The following is a 13,870-nucleotide window of genomic DNA, read 5'->3' on the forward strand; positions in this document are numbered from 1 at the left end:
CCCTTTTACCCTGTACAAATCTCCCACCTTACCAGCACCAAAGCAACCCCAGACCATCACATTACCTCCTCCATGCTTAACAGATGGCGTCAGGCATTCTTCCAGCATCTTTTCATTTGTTCTGCGTCTCACAAACGTTCTTCTTTGTGATCCAAACACCTCAAACTTGGATTCATCCGTCCACAACACTTTTTTCCAGTCTTCCTCTGTCCAATGTTTGTGTTCTTTTGCCCATCTTAATCTTTTTCTTTTGTTGCCCAGTCTCAGATATGGCTTTTTCTTTGCCACTCTGCCCTGAAGCCCAGAATCCCGCAGCCGCCTCTTCACTGTAGATGTTGACACTGGTGTTTTGCGGGTACTATTTAATGAAGATGCCAGTTGGGGACCTGTGAGGCGTCTGTTTCTCAAACTAAAGACTCTAATGTACTTATCTTCTTGCTCAGTTGTGCAACGCGGCCTCCCACTTCTTTTTCGACTCTGCTTAGAGCCCGTTTGTGCTGTCCTCTGAAGGGAGTAGTATACACCATTGTAGGAAATCTTCAATTTCTTAGCAATTTCTCGCATGGAATAGCCTTCATTTCTAAGAACAAGAATAGACTGTCCAGTTTCAGATGAAAGTTCTCTTTTTCTGGCCATTTTGAGCGTTTAATTGACCCCACAAATGTGATGCTCCAGAAACTCAATCTGCTCACAGGAAGGTCAGTTTTGTAGCTTCTGTAACGAAACTGTACATCTGAAACTGTTTTCAGATGTGTGAACATGATTGCACAAGGGTTTTCTAATCATCAGTTAGCCTTCTGAGCCAATGAGCAAACACATTGTACCATTAGAACACTGGAGTGATAGTTGCTTGAAATAGGCCTCTATACACCTATGTGGATATTGCACCAAAAACCAGACATTTGCAGCTAGAATAGTCATTTACCACATTAGCAATGTATAGAGTGTATTTCTTTAAAGTTAAGACTAGTTTAAAATTATCTTCATTGAAAAGTACAGTGCTTTTCCTTCAAAAATAAGGAAATTTCAATGTGACCCCAAACTTTTGAACGGTAGTGTATGATCATGGCAAATATTGCGCATTCATGACGTTTTAGGACCTAGCTTGATCTCAAAATGTATAATCTATCAACAGATATTGGACATACTTTGCACAATAAGTTTTATTTGTCCCCTAAACACTCACTAAAATTTAAATACTTAAAAGGCAAAAGTTTTTCTTTTTTAGAATGTGGATTTCATTTGTAGGCCAGCGTCCAATAACATAGCTGTTAAGACTGGTTAGTAATAAAACTGTAAATGTCAATGAAGACATCCATGAAGGTGAGGAGCAAACAGAGAAAAGAGGAGTGGAGACGACATAAATTACACGAATATCAAAATTCCATTCACGCACAAATGTGACAGCTCAGAGGAGGCCCCTGGTGCCACAACTCTCCATCTGTGAAGTAGTCCCCGTTGTCAACAATTTCAACAGCAAAATAAGCTCATGGCTTGCTGTTTTGTCTTTTCTGTCGAGTATTTCCATAAGGATGAGCAAAGACTCACATGTGTCATTAAGTCATTTCTACCAAGGTACAAGAATATAAGTTGTCACATACAATTGCTTTGGTCCAATGAGCATGGACTTTAGTTTAATGAGAAAATGGTTTGTCATGTTTACTCTTTTTGACAAATACACATATGGCATTCTTGAAATCATTGGAAAAGCCAAGAACAAGAAATGGTTATTTGGCAGGGAATACCTACACCCAACATGCAACGTGTAATCCTTCATATTGTTCTTATTTTAGACCTGCAATCATTATCCTCCACACATTACTATTGCACATTTTCCCCAGGGCTGATGGGGGTAAAAATACAAACCACATAAAATAATTCCCTTGCAATCAGCCAAGTAAATTCAGCTTTATAAAAAAGACAAAACCACGATAAACTGTGTAATAGCTTGGGCAAAAATGTTAAAGCGAGACGCACATTTACATAATGCCTTCGTCTAGTTATGCTGCCTTATGGCAAGAGAGGATCTGTTTCGAATTGTTGGTCCATGAATTACGTTTGCATCACTTCATAGCAATGCTTCCGTCCCACAATAAAATCACTTTAGTTACTGTGCAAACATGAACGTTTTTTTTTTCAATTCATATGCATGATTCCTTATTTTAATGTGGATAATCAAACTGATTGTCAAACCAATAACATATGACAGTTTACAATAAATATGTACCTCAATCAGGCATTATGTAAAATACAACAAAGATGAAGGAAGTGCCCATGGTTTGTTGAAGTTGCAGCGCACAGCATAAAAAAAACTACTTTTAAGAGAGAAAAAAAAAAGGCCTGTAATAGAAAAGATTTTAGCTGTGAAAAATAGACAATCAAATTGTATACTTTTTTTAAGGCTCACTGACCGGCAGTGCATTTCTCATTGCACTGAGGTAGACAAGATAAATAATAAAATCCTTTTGTAGTGTCTTTTCATAGCCACATGATGTCTCTATTTCACAATTTTACTGCATCTGTTCAGTACATTGGTCACGAAGGAAATAAAATAATTTAGAAGTGAGCAAAATTAAAATAAAAAATTTCTAACTACTATGCTGAGTGTTGACTGCGTCTTAAAATTAAGGCCCAGTAAAAACATGTTTTCATAGTGCATCAATCAACAAAACAGAACCACTTCATTCCTCAATACTGTAATTGTGCATTCACATTTAAATTAAAACAGTTTTGCCAAAATAGATAACTGCGTTCTAGCAGATAAGGTACCTTTTATTCATTTTAATAATACTGTCCAGCAGAAAACAAATAAAGTTAGCACTGTTCATTAGAAAATGTATTTCAGCAGTCTTGAACATCGGCCATTTGGGCTGTAAAAACTCTTAAATCTAAAGTATGAAAATCTTATTTCCTGTTTTTGTTTAGTTTTTATTTAAAAAAAAATATTTTACCATGCTAAGATTTATCTACAGTGCTCAACAAATATGTTGTGATATTCGACACTTGGCCCAGTTGTTCCAAATTAAGAATTGGTAAAGTATTGTTTCTGTAATAGTTAATACAAGAGTATGTAGGTAGCCTTTAATCAAAAGTATATCTTAATGCTAAAGTCTCATTGTTGTGTTATTTTTCCAAATACAAAAAATAAAACAAATGATGGTTTCTTGATTAAGATATGAAATTACAGTTATTGATTACATTACTGAAAAAAAACAAAACTTTTTTTACTTTTTAAAGCCTGGTGTGCCGGGTCAAATTTGAAAATGATGAATTCAGTTTGACATTCCATATTCCTGTTTAAACTGCTAAAATGTCAAGAGCTTACTGAAAATGAAACAGTCTGCATTAAAGCACTTTGAGGCAAGTAATGTTAATGGTAAAATAGATATGTTTATGCACTGTTTATGGTTTTTATTCAATGTATTTTGTGGAACACTTGATTATTTGTACCATAAATGAATGAAATGCTCACATTATGGGCAAATGCAATACAAAGGCATTTGTACAGTATGCTCCTGGATTTAAATTATTCCCGGAATTTCCAGTCGGCACGGCACTCACACAACAGCAGTAATATTTTGTAAAAGATATATACAACAGATATACAACACAGTCAACAAAACGCTGTGAAACGAACTATTAATCACTTGGGTAATAATTGTTTCACTTCAGGATATTAACTTACCCCTCAAAAATGCTGTTCCATATTGCAAAATAATCTGCTTTAGACGATTTATATCTCCTCTAATCATTTGTAATTTGATGTACTGGATGTTTTGATTTGGGGAGTGGGGGGGGGGGGCAAAACATTAGGCACAAATACGCGACTGATTATTCAAAAGTCTATGGGCCCCTTTACGGCCAACGACCTGATTAACATTTATGGTCGTAGAGTTAATTTACTCACATATTCATTCAAATGACAATTTTTTGTGTCCATTTCTACATAAATGACGTTGAAAAATGCTCACCTATGTTTTCAAGCGAGTGTGCTGGATCTTTTTGCCTCCAGCTAAGCCACATCCCCAAAATGACGCCACATTGTTTATAAACTCTAAAGGGTCAATACGTTGCGACTAATTAGACTATTGTGTGTTTTGCAAAAGTCACTCGAGTTGTAGAATGTTGAAAGAGCTTTTACTTTGATCGCATTGGCTGCTGGCAGATGAGATGTCACAAGAAAGCGGAAATAATTATCTAAGGAATCATCAACTCTACATTAAACACAAACATTAAAAATACAACAGACAAATGAAAAGCCTTTTTTTGATTAGTGGAACTTGAAATATCATTCTCAGCCCATCAAACATGTGCCTTCCATTTAAGCCTTAACCAATTATCACGCTAGATCCCAAACAGTTGTTTCAACTTGATGTTGGAGTCACCAAGCGGTGGTATTCAAAGATGTATGGCACATTTAAAAGATTTGGTTGGTGTAACAATTATCTATCCACCATTTAGTACTTCCATTTAGGTGAAACACAAAAGGCACTTATCAACCATCACAACCTGTGATGTAATTATAGAAAAACCCCTTTCTGACCATGTTGTAAGGTGGGCCTTGTCAAATATTGTCCCAGATCCTTTGCTTTCGCTCCAAAGTAAAATGCTTCACGCTCTCCGTACACCTATTTAAGTACCCCAGTACTTAATGTGTCCTTTTCTTGAAGTGGCTATATTCAATGGTGTATTGCTTGTGGGAGACTGTGGGTAACATTCTTAAAGGATTATGTCACCCACGTCCTCAGGGACTTCAAAAAGAAAATGTGTTGAAGTGAATATGGGTGGCTTTTATTTCTTGCGCTCGAGGTAATTGGATGGGACCCAGCCTTTCCGGGGAAGCAGGCTGTCTTGCACCTGGCAGTACCACCAACCATTGGGGTTTCGCTCCAAGACCTCCAGACAGGTGCCCTCAGTAAATCCCATAGTCTCTTCATCACCACGGTAATCGGCGATGGACACATACACATCCCTACCAAGGTTGTTTTTGATCAGCTGGCTTTTCTCTATGGGTTTGGGACGGACTGTGGACACAGGGATACCATTGCGCTGGCTTAATCTGCCAAGGGGATCCTGGACATTGCTTGAGACGGACCCGCTCACCGAGAACCCAAGGTTCGAGCGCTCGGCAGGTCTTGTCTGACTTTCAACAACCACGTGTGGCCGCACTGTGCTGAAGGAGGCATTTCGGTGGACTCCAAGTGTGGCAGAACCGGAGCCATAGCGATCACTCCTGCCAAGTGTGTCATTTCGTCTCAGGGATCCCGTCATGTAATGTGTATCCTTAGCTGGCTGCGTTGACGTCACAAATACAGACTGAGGCCTCACTGCCACTTGGCGTACCCCATTCCTCATCCGCACACTTCCATTAACCACCCCAGATGGCTTTGTGAAGCCCCCGGGAGGCTTAGAAGGAATTGGCGGAGTGTTCCTTTGCAATCCTTGATGCTGCTGGGTCAGACCCTGTATATTGACATTATTTAGAGCCATAACGTGCTTTTCATTTTTCTCAAGGCTATTGGACTTACTGCCACCACTGCCATGTCCATCTGATTCTCGCCTCGCAGCATCACCTGCTCGCTTGACAGGTTCTAAAAAGTATGAGGGAGCCCAACCCTCCTCAGAACCCCAGCGCACGTACCACCAGCCACTCTCTTGCTTCTCCTGAACTTCCACCTCCACCCCAGCTGGAAAGCTGATCTCAGATTCTTGGACTTTCTTGTAGGCATCCAGGGAGCGGTAGAGACAGGATCCCACTGCGTCAGTCTCTCCATAGGTACTTTTGGAGTACACAGATGAAAGTTCCGATGCACTGCGTGAGCTGACAGGTTCCTCAGATGATATTACAGAGGTTGTCTCAGCGTCTTCTCCTCGAGAAGGCTTCGGTCCAAGTCGTAAATGACTTGTGGGCTTCAAATGGCGTCTCAGGGAACTGATGTCCATCCTCTCAGGACTCTGAGGATCTGACTTAGTCAGGAGTGGTTTAGGTCTGACAGAAGGCTTCGGTCTAGTCGACGGGCTCTGACCTATTCTCTGCTCCACATCCTGGCTAGTGCCTGTGCATTTCTTGTTGCCTCGATTCAATTCGTCTGACGAGGAATGGGGACTGTTCTCATGTGACCGGAAGTGAATGTCTGTATGTCTACCAAGAGTTTGGCTTCTTCTATTCATCTCTGGGGTCATTGTTTCTGTGGGGTGACCAGGCAACGGTGAAGACCCAGATGGTTTGCGTGGAACTGTTGAAGAATGGTAGGTCCTTGGAGAGTTGGGCTCACTTGACACTTTAGCTGTCTTTCCCTCCATCCCACTACTAGAGCGAAAGCCGTCATTTTCATAGATACATTCCTCTTTAGCAACTTCTTCGACGGATCTAAATGAGGCCCTCCGTTGGGTGAAAACTGGTGATTTTTTGCAGACGGGAGGGGAAGCTTTACTTAAAGGAGGGGAACTGCGATACTTGTTGCTGACTATATTACTAATCTTAACATCCAGGCAATGTTCATCTTTGAGAGAATCTGTATCCGATTCACCTTCACAGCCAATTGCAGGAACATCGTATTCAGGTTCCTCATACACAGACCTTTTTACTGAGTCTGTTACTTTAGGAGTGGATGTGGTAGGAGGAGGTGGCTCCTCGGAATCATGCTTTTTCACAGGCGGTGCTGGGGGTGGGACTTTGGGCCTGGTCAGGGTGCTGGTTCGACGGCTGATGTTGGGCTTCTTGCGTTTATCGATGTAAGAACATGGTGCCCAGCCCTCCATCTCTCCAATCTGTACATACCACCAACCTCCAGGGTTCTTCTCTATCACCTATACAACAAAGGAGACAAAACTTTAAAACTGCACATTTTCACATCTTTACGTCTTTATTTGGGATGGCACGGTACATTGTGCACGGTAAAATCTACCCTTACGGACTGTGGTTTTTCTGCCATTGCATTGATGACGTGTTTGTGTGTGCCATTCACTCAATCATAGTTGCTTTGAAAGTGTGTTAACATAAAATCACTAGAATGATTTGAGATTCAGAATTTTGAAGAAGCAACAGCATTCAAACTGCATTGATAAAGATTTGCAGCCTTTTCTGTGTACAAAGATGTGTGGGTTGATCAATAATGAAAACGCTCAACTTAACTGTGAGGTCTGAAGAGTGCGAGCATGACCACTCGCACAATGCTGAACCCAACTGTTATATGTTTTGTAAGTAGTGTTTTTTGTTTACATTTTTGTATGATCATTTGTTTTACATTATGATACTACTGTATTGTTTTTACAATTAATCAAAGAATAAGAGACAATTCCCCTTTTAAAAAAGTTACAATTGTTTAAATAACAGTTAACTTGAAATAAGTTTTTTCAATTCAGTGCCGTACAAAATGTTTTTTATGACAAGGAGAATAAGGAGAACATTTTAGAGAGAATTTTTTTAATGCACAAAACCCATACCAAAAATGCGCCAAACCGTGGCCCAAGAACTGAATTGCCTCAGGCAACGTAAACCTTAAACACATACACGTTTTAGGCTGAATTTCAATAATCATCCTTTCAGATTTCAGGTTTTGGGATCTAGATTTTGTCTGCTGCAGGCTGCAGCACCCCCCCCCCCCCCCCCTCGAAAAAAATCAAAGAAAAAAAAAATACTACAAAGATTGAATTGCAATATGATGTCCAGCAATCATGCCCAACTAATAAGCATTGGCTGAATCAATTAAGTGATGAGTGATGTGTTTATGGCTCCTCACATCAGCCTTTTGTCCTCCACGGAAGCTGATGCCATCAGAAATGGAGGACTGGAAATCTGCAATGGTGTAATACTCTGCTTCCACAGCAGGTGGCTCTGGTGGCTTGGGCAACTGCAACCCCTTATAAGCAAAGGAAGCAAATTTGTCATTAGCAGAGATAATATGAAAACTCCACACCAAAAGGTTCAAGCGAATGTTTGAACCCAGATTGTGATCCAGATGTGCTAGCTAATGCAATTCCACTCTGCAGGAATGCTATGTGTCAAATGTCTTACCAAATTGGTCCCTCTTCTTGGAGGAGGTTTTTGTCTCAGATTGGGAGACCCTAATAAAAAAAAGTCAATAATGTCAAATGCAAGCACTCAAACAACAATCACTAGCGAAGCAAACAATTGACATGTGTTTTTAGTAGGTGAGCAGGATGGAGATCCACACAACATTATATCACAGGTTAGGTTTTCATTAGGTAGAGAACCAGTGTAGCTTACCTATGGAGGCAAAGCCTACACAAATGGAAAATGACTTCATTTGAGTTAAATGCTCATATTCACAAATACAATCAACACTCCACGAAACGCCACAGATTCAGGGTTGAATAAGATACAATACCAAAAATACTCACCGACTTCAACTCTGTGAGGTGCAACTCTGGCAACGGCCGGGGAACCCGGTTCGCCTCTCGCTTTGGCTTCGCTTCGTGCAGAGCTCGCTGCTGCTATTCCCAGACATGGACTGTTGGTATCACGGCCTGCGCTCAACCGCCTGCCTGTCTCAGCATTGATCTCAGAGCTAAAGGGCATGGGCAAGCTGATCTCACTCTTGGTGATGTGGCGCTCTGGTGTGGTGCTACCCTCGCCGTCTGTCTGGATGTCCTTTTCACTGACCGCTTTCTTTTGTAAAAGACTGCTGATCTCCATGATGTTGCCAATGATTTCCACAGGGCCCGACAGCGGCTTCTTTCGAGGAGAGAAGTCTTCTTTTAACTTTTTCAAGTAAGAGGCAGGGGCCCATCCTTCTTTCCCTAAATATCTAAGGGCAAAAGGATAGCTTCAGTGTGAGTAAAAGTGCCACATAGCAATGAACAAAAAAGTTGATCTTGCAAAAACATTTATTGAGGGGAAAAAAATATCTGGGAATAAAGTTAATCAAGAACAAGGAAAAATGTGTACGTAACCGGCGATCATTATGTGCGTCAGGTATTGGTACTTGATATCAGTGAGTCCTTGAGTGAATACTTGTACTAATATCAGATGTGATAACAGTGGTGTTGAAGTTGAACATCCCAAATTGTTGTGTACCGTCAGGTTCTTATTGTTGGGATTATGGGATTTTGCCATCTATCTAACATGAAAGATAGCATACTGTGTCCATATTGATTTGACAGAAATGCACCCTTGCATTACAGAACCTTGTGAATATTATTGTGATATACATGTGTAACATGTGATATACATGTGTAAACATTTTATGTATAGTGCAAAGTTGCACTCACCTGACATACCACCAGCCTTCAAGGTTCTTTTGAATAACTTCCACAGTGACTCCTTTCTCAAAGCTGACTTCATCCTTCCCTTGACTGCTATATGGCTGTATTGTTACATACTTCTCTTCTGAAGGCCAATGGATGTTGAGAATGAAAAGAGAAAGTGAAATTAAATTTAGTATTTAGCAGTCTGTCATTGTTTTAAATAGCATTATGGCTAAATATGTTCACCACATTTCACTTCTACCTGAAGACTATAATAGAACACAAGACCCTCACTTTTGTCCTTAAAGATAACAAAGAGTCCCTTTATTAGTAATCGCTGCTGTCTGGTACTTCACGGGATCTGGATTTTGATGCAGCATTCATCTTACTTAATACAAACACATTTAATTATCAGCAAATATATAATAATGAGTCCCTCAGATGTTAAGAATAGAAATGTCTGCGTCATGTGTTTTGCACTTCATTTAAGGAAACCGTACACCTTATCATTATTATTATTGTGCCCTTTTTAAATTTATTGGAGAGCAGTAGAATGTTGAGCAAGCAGCATAGAATGAGGCAAGACTAGTATAGATTGGACTTCCAGGAAGTGGGACAGATAGCTGATTCGTAGACAGCAAATTAGATTTTTATAGTGGATAATGAATTATTATGGTAGGCAGCAAAGAACCATTCTTTAAATATGCATAGCAATGACTTTGGTGAAAAGAATCCAAAGAGGGATGTAAAATGCAGAAGCTGATGAGGTAGAGAAGCCTTAATATGAGATGGCTGATGGAGGGAGATTTCTCAAGAAAACAGGAGTCACAGCTAAAGGGTGTTTTTCTTCAGTAAGGAATGTTTGATATTATTCGCCTTCATTTTACTTCTATACAGTCAAGTTAAAAACTGTGGAGTAGATTTGACTCCAGCGATGAAGCTGGGGTTTCAAAGAAAGCAATTAGATGGGAATATTGCTTATTTTACATAGAATAATCAATGACATAGTTGCTGCACAATTCTACATAGTCAATATGTAAACCTGTAGATTTTCATTGTACTTTATGGGTGTGAATGTAGTGTATTTATTTTTAGTTGCTCATTTATTCCTCCAAATTATGAGAATGAATTGTTTTCATTTTTGTTTGTTACAATAATTAAAAAGAAATAAATACAATTTCCATGATACTTTGTGTAAGCGTGACAATTTGGCACTCAACAAACCTATTAGCTGTCCTCGCATAGCTGCATTGAGGTCTTCATTATTTTTTCCAGACCACATCTTAGGCCAATCACCATGAATATATAACAGTGTTCTTGTAAGATATGTACTTTACAAAACAACACAAATGTGGTGAGCCATACAGTGCAGTGGAGAAAGCTGAGTGGGTGCTCAGAGGCATTCTATAAATCTGATTAGGGACCTGCTGTCAGTAATGGCGCTCTGTGATGATACAAAGCAGCCTGCCAAACACAGGGCAGGGTGGCTCTCATTGCACATTGGCACCTTCAATATACAAGGTCACTTGGACATCAGTAGCAAATCAACACTCCTGTAAAAGTCAAAGCACTCTGTCCTGGCTATGTGGTCCCTTGTTTTGATGTTGAGCTGAATATTTATTGCCCTTGTTACAGGATGAAATGGGATCTGTCTTGTTTTAGCATAAGCATCGGTGGTAAGGGTTTCTTCCATTAACAAATTGCTTGTAGCACATATGTACATTTTGAGTGATTTGTTTGACTGTTTTTTGGGGGGGTCAATACTACTAAATCAAACTGCACCACAAATCCCAGCACAGAGCTGTAAAACTGCATTCACTCATCTTGTCACTAATGCTGCAATGCATTATCAGGCATTAACAGTGGCGATTCCATTCACAGAGTCAAGGAGAAACAAGGAGGTTAAGGACAATACAAGGGAATCAGAATAACAACATTTTTCCATTTCAGTTGTACATGTTTAGGGCAAAGACAATAATGTATTAATAATTGAGCAGCATTTTCGCAAAATTCCATTTGTTTCTCTAAATTCCCACTTCCCCAGGTTTTTGAACACCCTTAAGTTAAAATACCTGAAGCTTAGAATAAGTGCCCTATGACCACAGGAGAAAAGTGCAGTCCTTCCATTTCTTTCCAGGCATCCTAGCACACATTTCATCTTGAACCCATGTGACTCAAATGTCACATCAGGAAGACTAACTGACCACATGCGACCTCAATCACACAGAAAACATACAATAGCTTTCAAAGGTTAATGGCCTGAACTCATCACCATCACCTGTCAAAATTCTCTTGACCAATAAAAATCCTTTGGCAGCAAGGTTGTATTGATGTGAATAGAAAGAATTACAATCTGACTTCCTGAATTTCATGTTGTGGGGCGACCAACAATGTTTGATCATTTCATGATCCGACGCTTTAAGGGAAGGCCCAAATCAAGATCAATAAATATTTTAGATAGTTTGGTGTAGAAGATCACCACTGGCTTTGGGATAAACTAATCCAAAGATTGATCCCATAAATGTTATCTATTCATCACTATTATTATTTTTTTTGGTCCATTTAATGTTTTCCCATTTGTTGTAATGTAAAACACTTGCTGCATAAATTACACAACAAGGTCAGAAAATTCAGTTTTAATCTTTTCAACTCAGTTAGCAGCATAAATGTTGTCATTTAAAGTCTTGTTTCAGTCTATCACAATATAGTAGGGCTCTTCAATTATGAAAAAATATATTTAAAATGATTTCTTGTGATAATATTTAGGGCATTCTCTCTTCTTGGTGTTTTTAGTTGTAGGTCGTTTTTTTTTTTCACAAACTTCTACATATTCTCGAGCAGATGTTGCAAAAAACTGAAACGCCTAATTCACACTGATGTGTGTTGCAGTGTCCGTACGGAATACGTGCGGACTGCAAGTCAGACGACTGCAGTTTGAGTTTACGCGATAACCTTGTAGTATATGAAGAGCTACTTATAAACAACAGCCACACTTGCCTTATGTTCACATTCAAATGGTTTTTGGACATTATTTTTGGGACTTGGACGTTTTGTCTTTAAATCGCCTTATTTTGTCATGTTTAATCTATTTCTACCTCATTTTTTTGTCTTTTAAATATGTCATAGTCATAGACAACACGCATTCATATGTAATATGTTTTCATGAAGAAAAAAAATGTTTGCAGCACAGTTTTATTTTGAAAAGTACCAAATCTATGTCCCATGCTGACGCCTGACTTCCTAACAGGCTCGCAGTAATTTGTTCAGCTTCATGACAATCTGTATGTGGAATCCGGAGAAAATAGAAACATTCCGATAGACAATTCAGTGTAGTAGTCAAAGCATTTGCGTGTGAAAGTTCAACTGTGTCTGAAAGTTCACCTCTGCTCTGTTGGCGGTTCACAATACCCCCAAGTGTCCATCGACGATCAAGCCTCTTCAGATGGGCCTTGCGTCTTTTAGTCACTGATGATGATGAGGAAGAGGAGGATGGTATAAATGATGATGAGCAAACAAAAGGGGTGGGTAGGGAAAAAAAAAAAGAAATGTGTTGTTAGTACGAGAGCAAATAATTCATAGTCATGGATGCTGAAGTCAGCTGCATTTTATCTATTGTATTTCAAAGGCAAATTAGCAAATTAAGACAATTATGAGATTAACAGAAATGCACAGTTAATGTTCACATTCATCAATACAGGCAGACACATTAAATCTGGTTATATAATGCAATAATGCAAATAATGCTGATAATTTTACAGCGGTTAGGCTAAACAATGTTCTCTAATCAAATGAAAAAATATTGCAATCCACCAAATCCTAGTCACGGAATTAAAAATGAGTCTTATTTATCTGGTTCAGACCATATTTCTATACTGGTTGTACAATAAAAATACAAGCAGCATTGTTTAGAAGTGATGGAATTAACTCAAGATCACAATAAAAATATTACTGTATTTTCCGGACTATAAAACGCTCTGGACTATAAATCGCACCAGCCATAAAATGCATAATAGAGACGACCAAGACATATATATGTCGCACTGGAGTATAAGTCACACTTTTGGGAGACATTTATTTGCTGAAATCTAACACCAAGAACAGATGTGTCATCTTCAAAGGCAATTTAAAATAAAAAAAGAATAGAGGCAACAACAGGCATAATAATATCCGGTATGCTAACGTTACATGATACGTAAACAACGAAGTGAGAACGTGCCTCACGTAACATATTAAGAGTTATGCAGATACGTAACTGTAGCATAAATAACATACTAACAAGTTTACCTAACTGTCCGTGTCACTCCAAATCACTAAATCCAATGAGGTCTTCATCCTCTGTGTCACTTTTAAACAACTTCGCTAACTCAGGAGATAGAAGATGCTGCGCTTCCTCTTCTATGCGGTTTACGTCAGACTCATTATCAGTTGCAGTTCCAATTATTCCGCAGGCCTAGATCGCCCTCTTGCGGTTTAGTGTGAAAATAACATGTGAAATTATATAATAATGTCTTAATAATTTCACACAGAAATCGCTCCTGAGTATATTGTAAGTTGCACCCCCGGCCAAACTATGAAAAAAAAACTGCGACTTATAATGTGGAAAATCATCCTTCAAAACTGAGGGGGAGCACTATACATGAGCACACATTGTATTCATTAC

At 39.1% G+C, this 13,870-nt stretch overlaps 1 protein-coding gene across 6 annotated transcripts in view; it reads right to left on the reverse strand.

Annotated features, from left to right (window-relative positions):
• Positions 1 to 1,603: 1,603 nt before the first annotated feature.
• LOC148398662 (SH3 and PX domain-containing protein 2A-like) overlaps positions 1,604 to 13,870 on the reverse strand; it is an 82,246-nt gene continuing 69,979 nt past the window's right edge. For all 6 annotated transcript variants that reach the window (XM_088374699.1, XM_088374701.1, XM_088374700.1 and 3 more), the window contains 6 exons: positions 12,592 to 12,675; positions 9,235 to 9,352; positions 8,365 to 8,771; positions 8,018 to 8,067; positions 7,743 to 7,862; positions 1,604 to 6,810 (listed from right to left, as the gene is read on the reverse strand). In XM_088374699.1, the coding sequence (XP_088230825.1) occupies positions 4,792 to 6,810; positions 7,743 to 7,862; positions 8,018 to 8,067; positions 8,365 to 8,771; positions 9,235 to 9,352; positions 12,592 to 12,675 (2,798 nt within the window). In that variant the 3' untranslated portion in view covers positions 1,604 to 4,791. The remainder of the gene's footprint in view (positions 6,811 to 7,742; positions 7,863 to 8,017; positions 8,068 to 8,364; positions 8,772 to 9,234; positions 9,353 to 12,591; positions 12,676 to 13,870) is intronic.

The sequence above is a fragment of the Syngnathus floridae genome, chromosome 4 (assembly GCF_059516105.1).
Source record: "Syngnathus floridae isolate MCC-2025c chromosome 4, RoL_Sflo_1.0, whole genome shotgun sequence".
Taxonomy (NCBI): Eukaryota; Metazoa; Chordata; class Actinopteri; order Syngnathiformes; family Syngnathidae; genus Syngnathus; species Syngnathus floridae.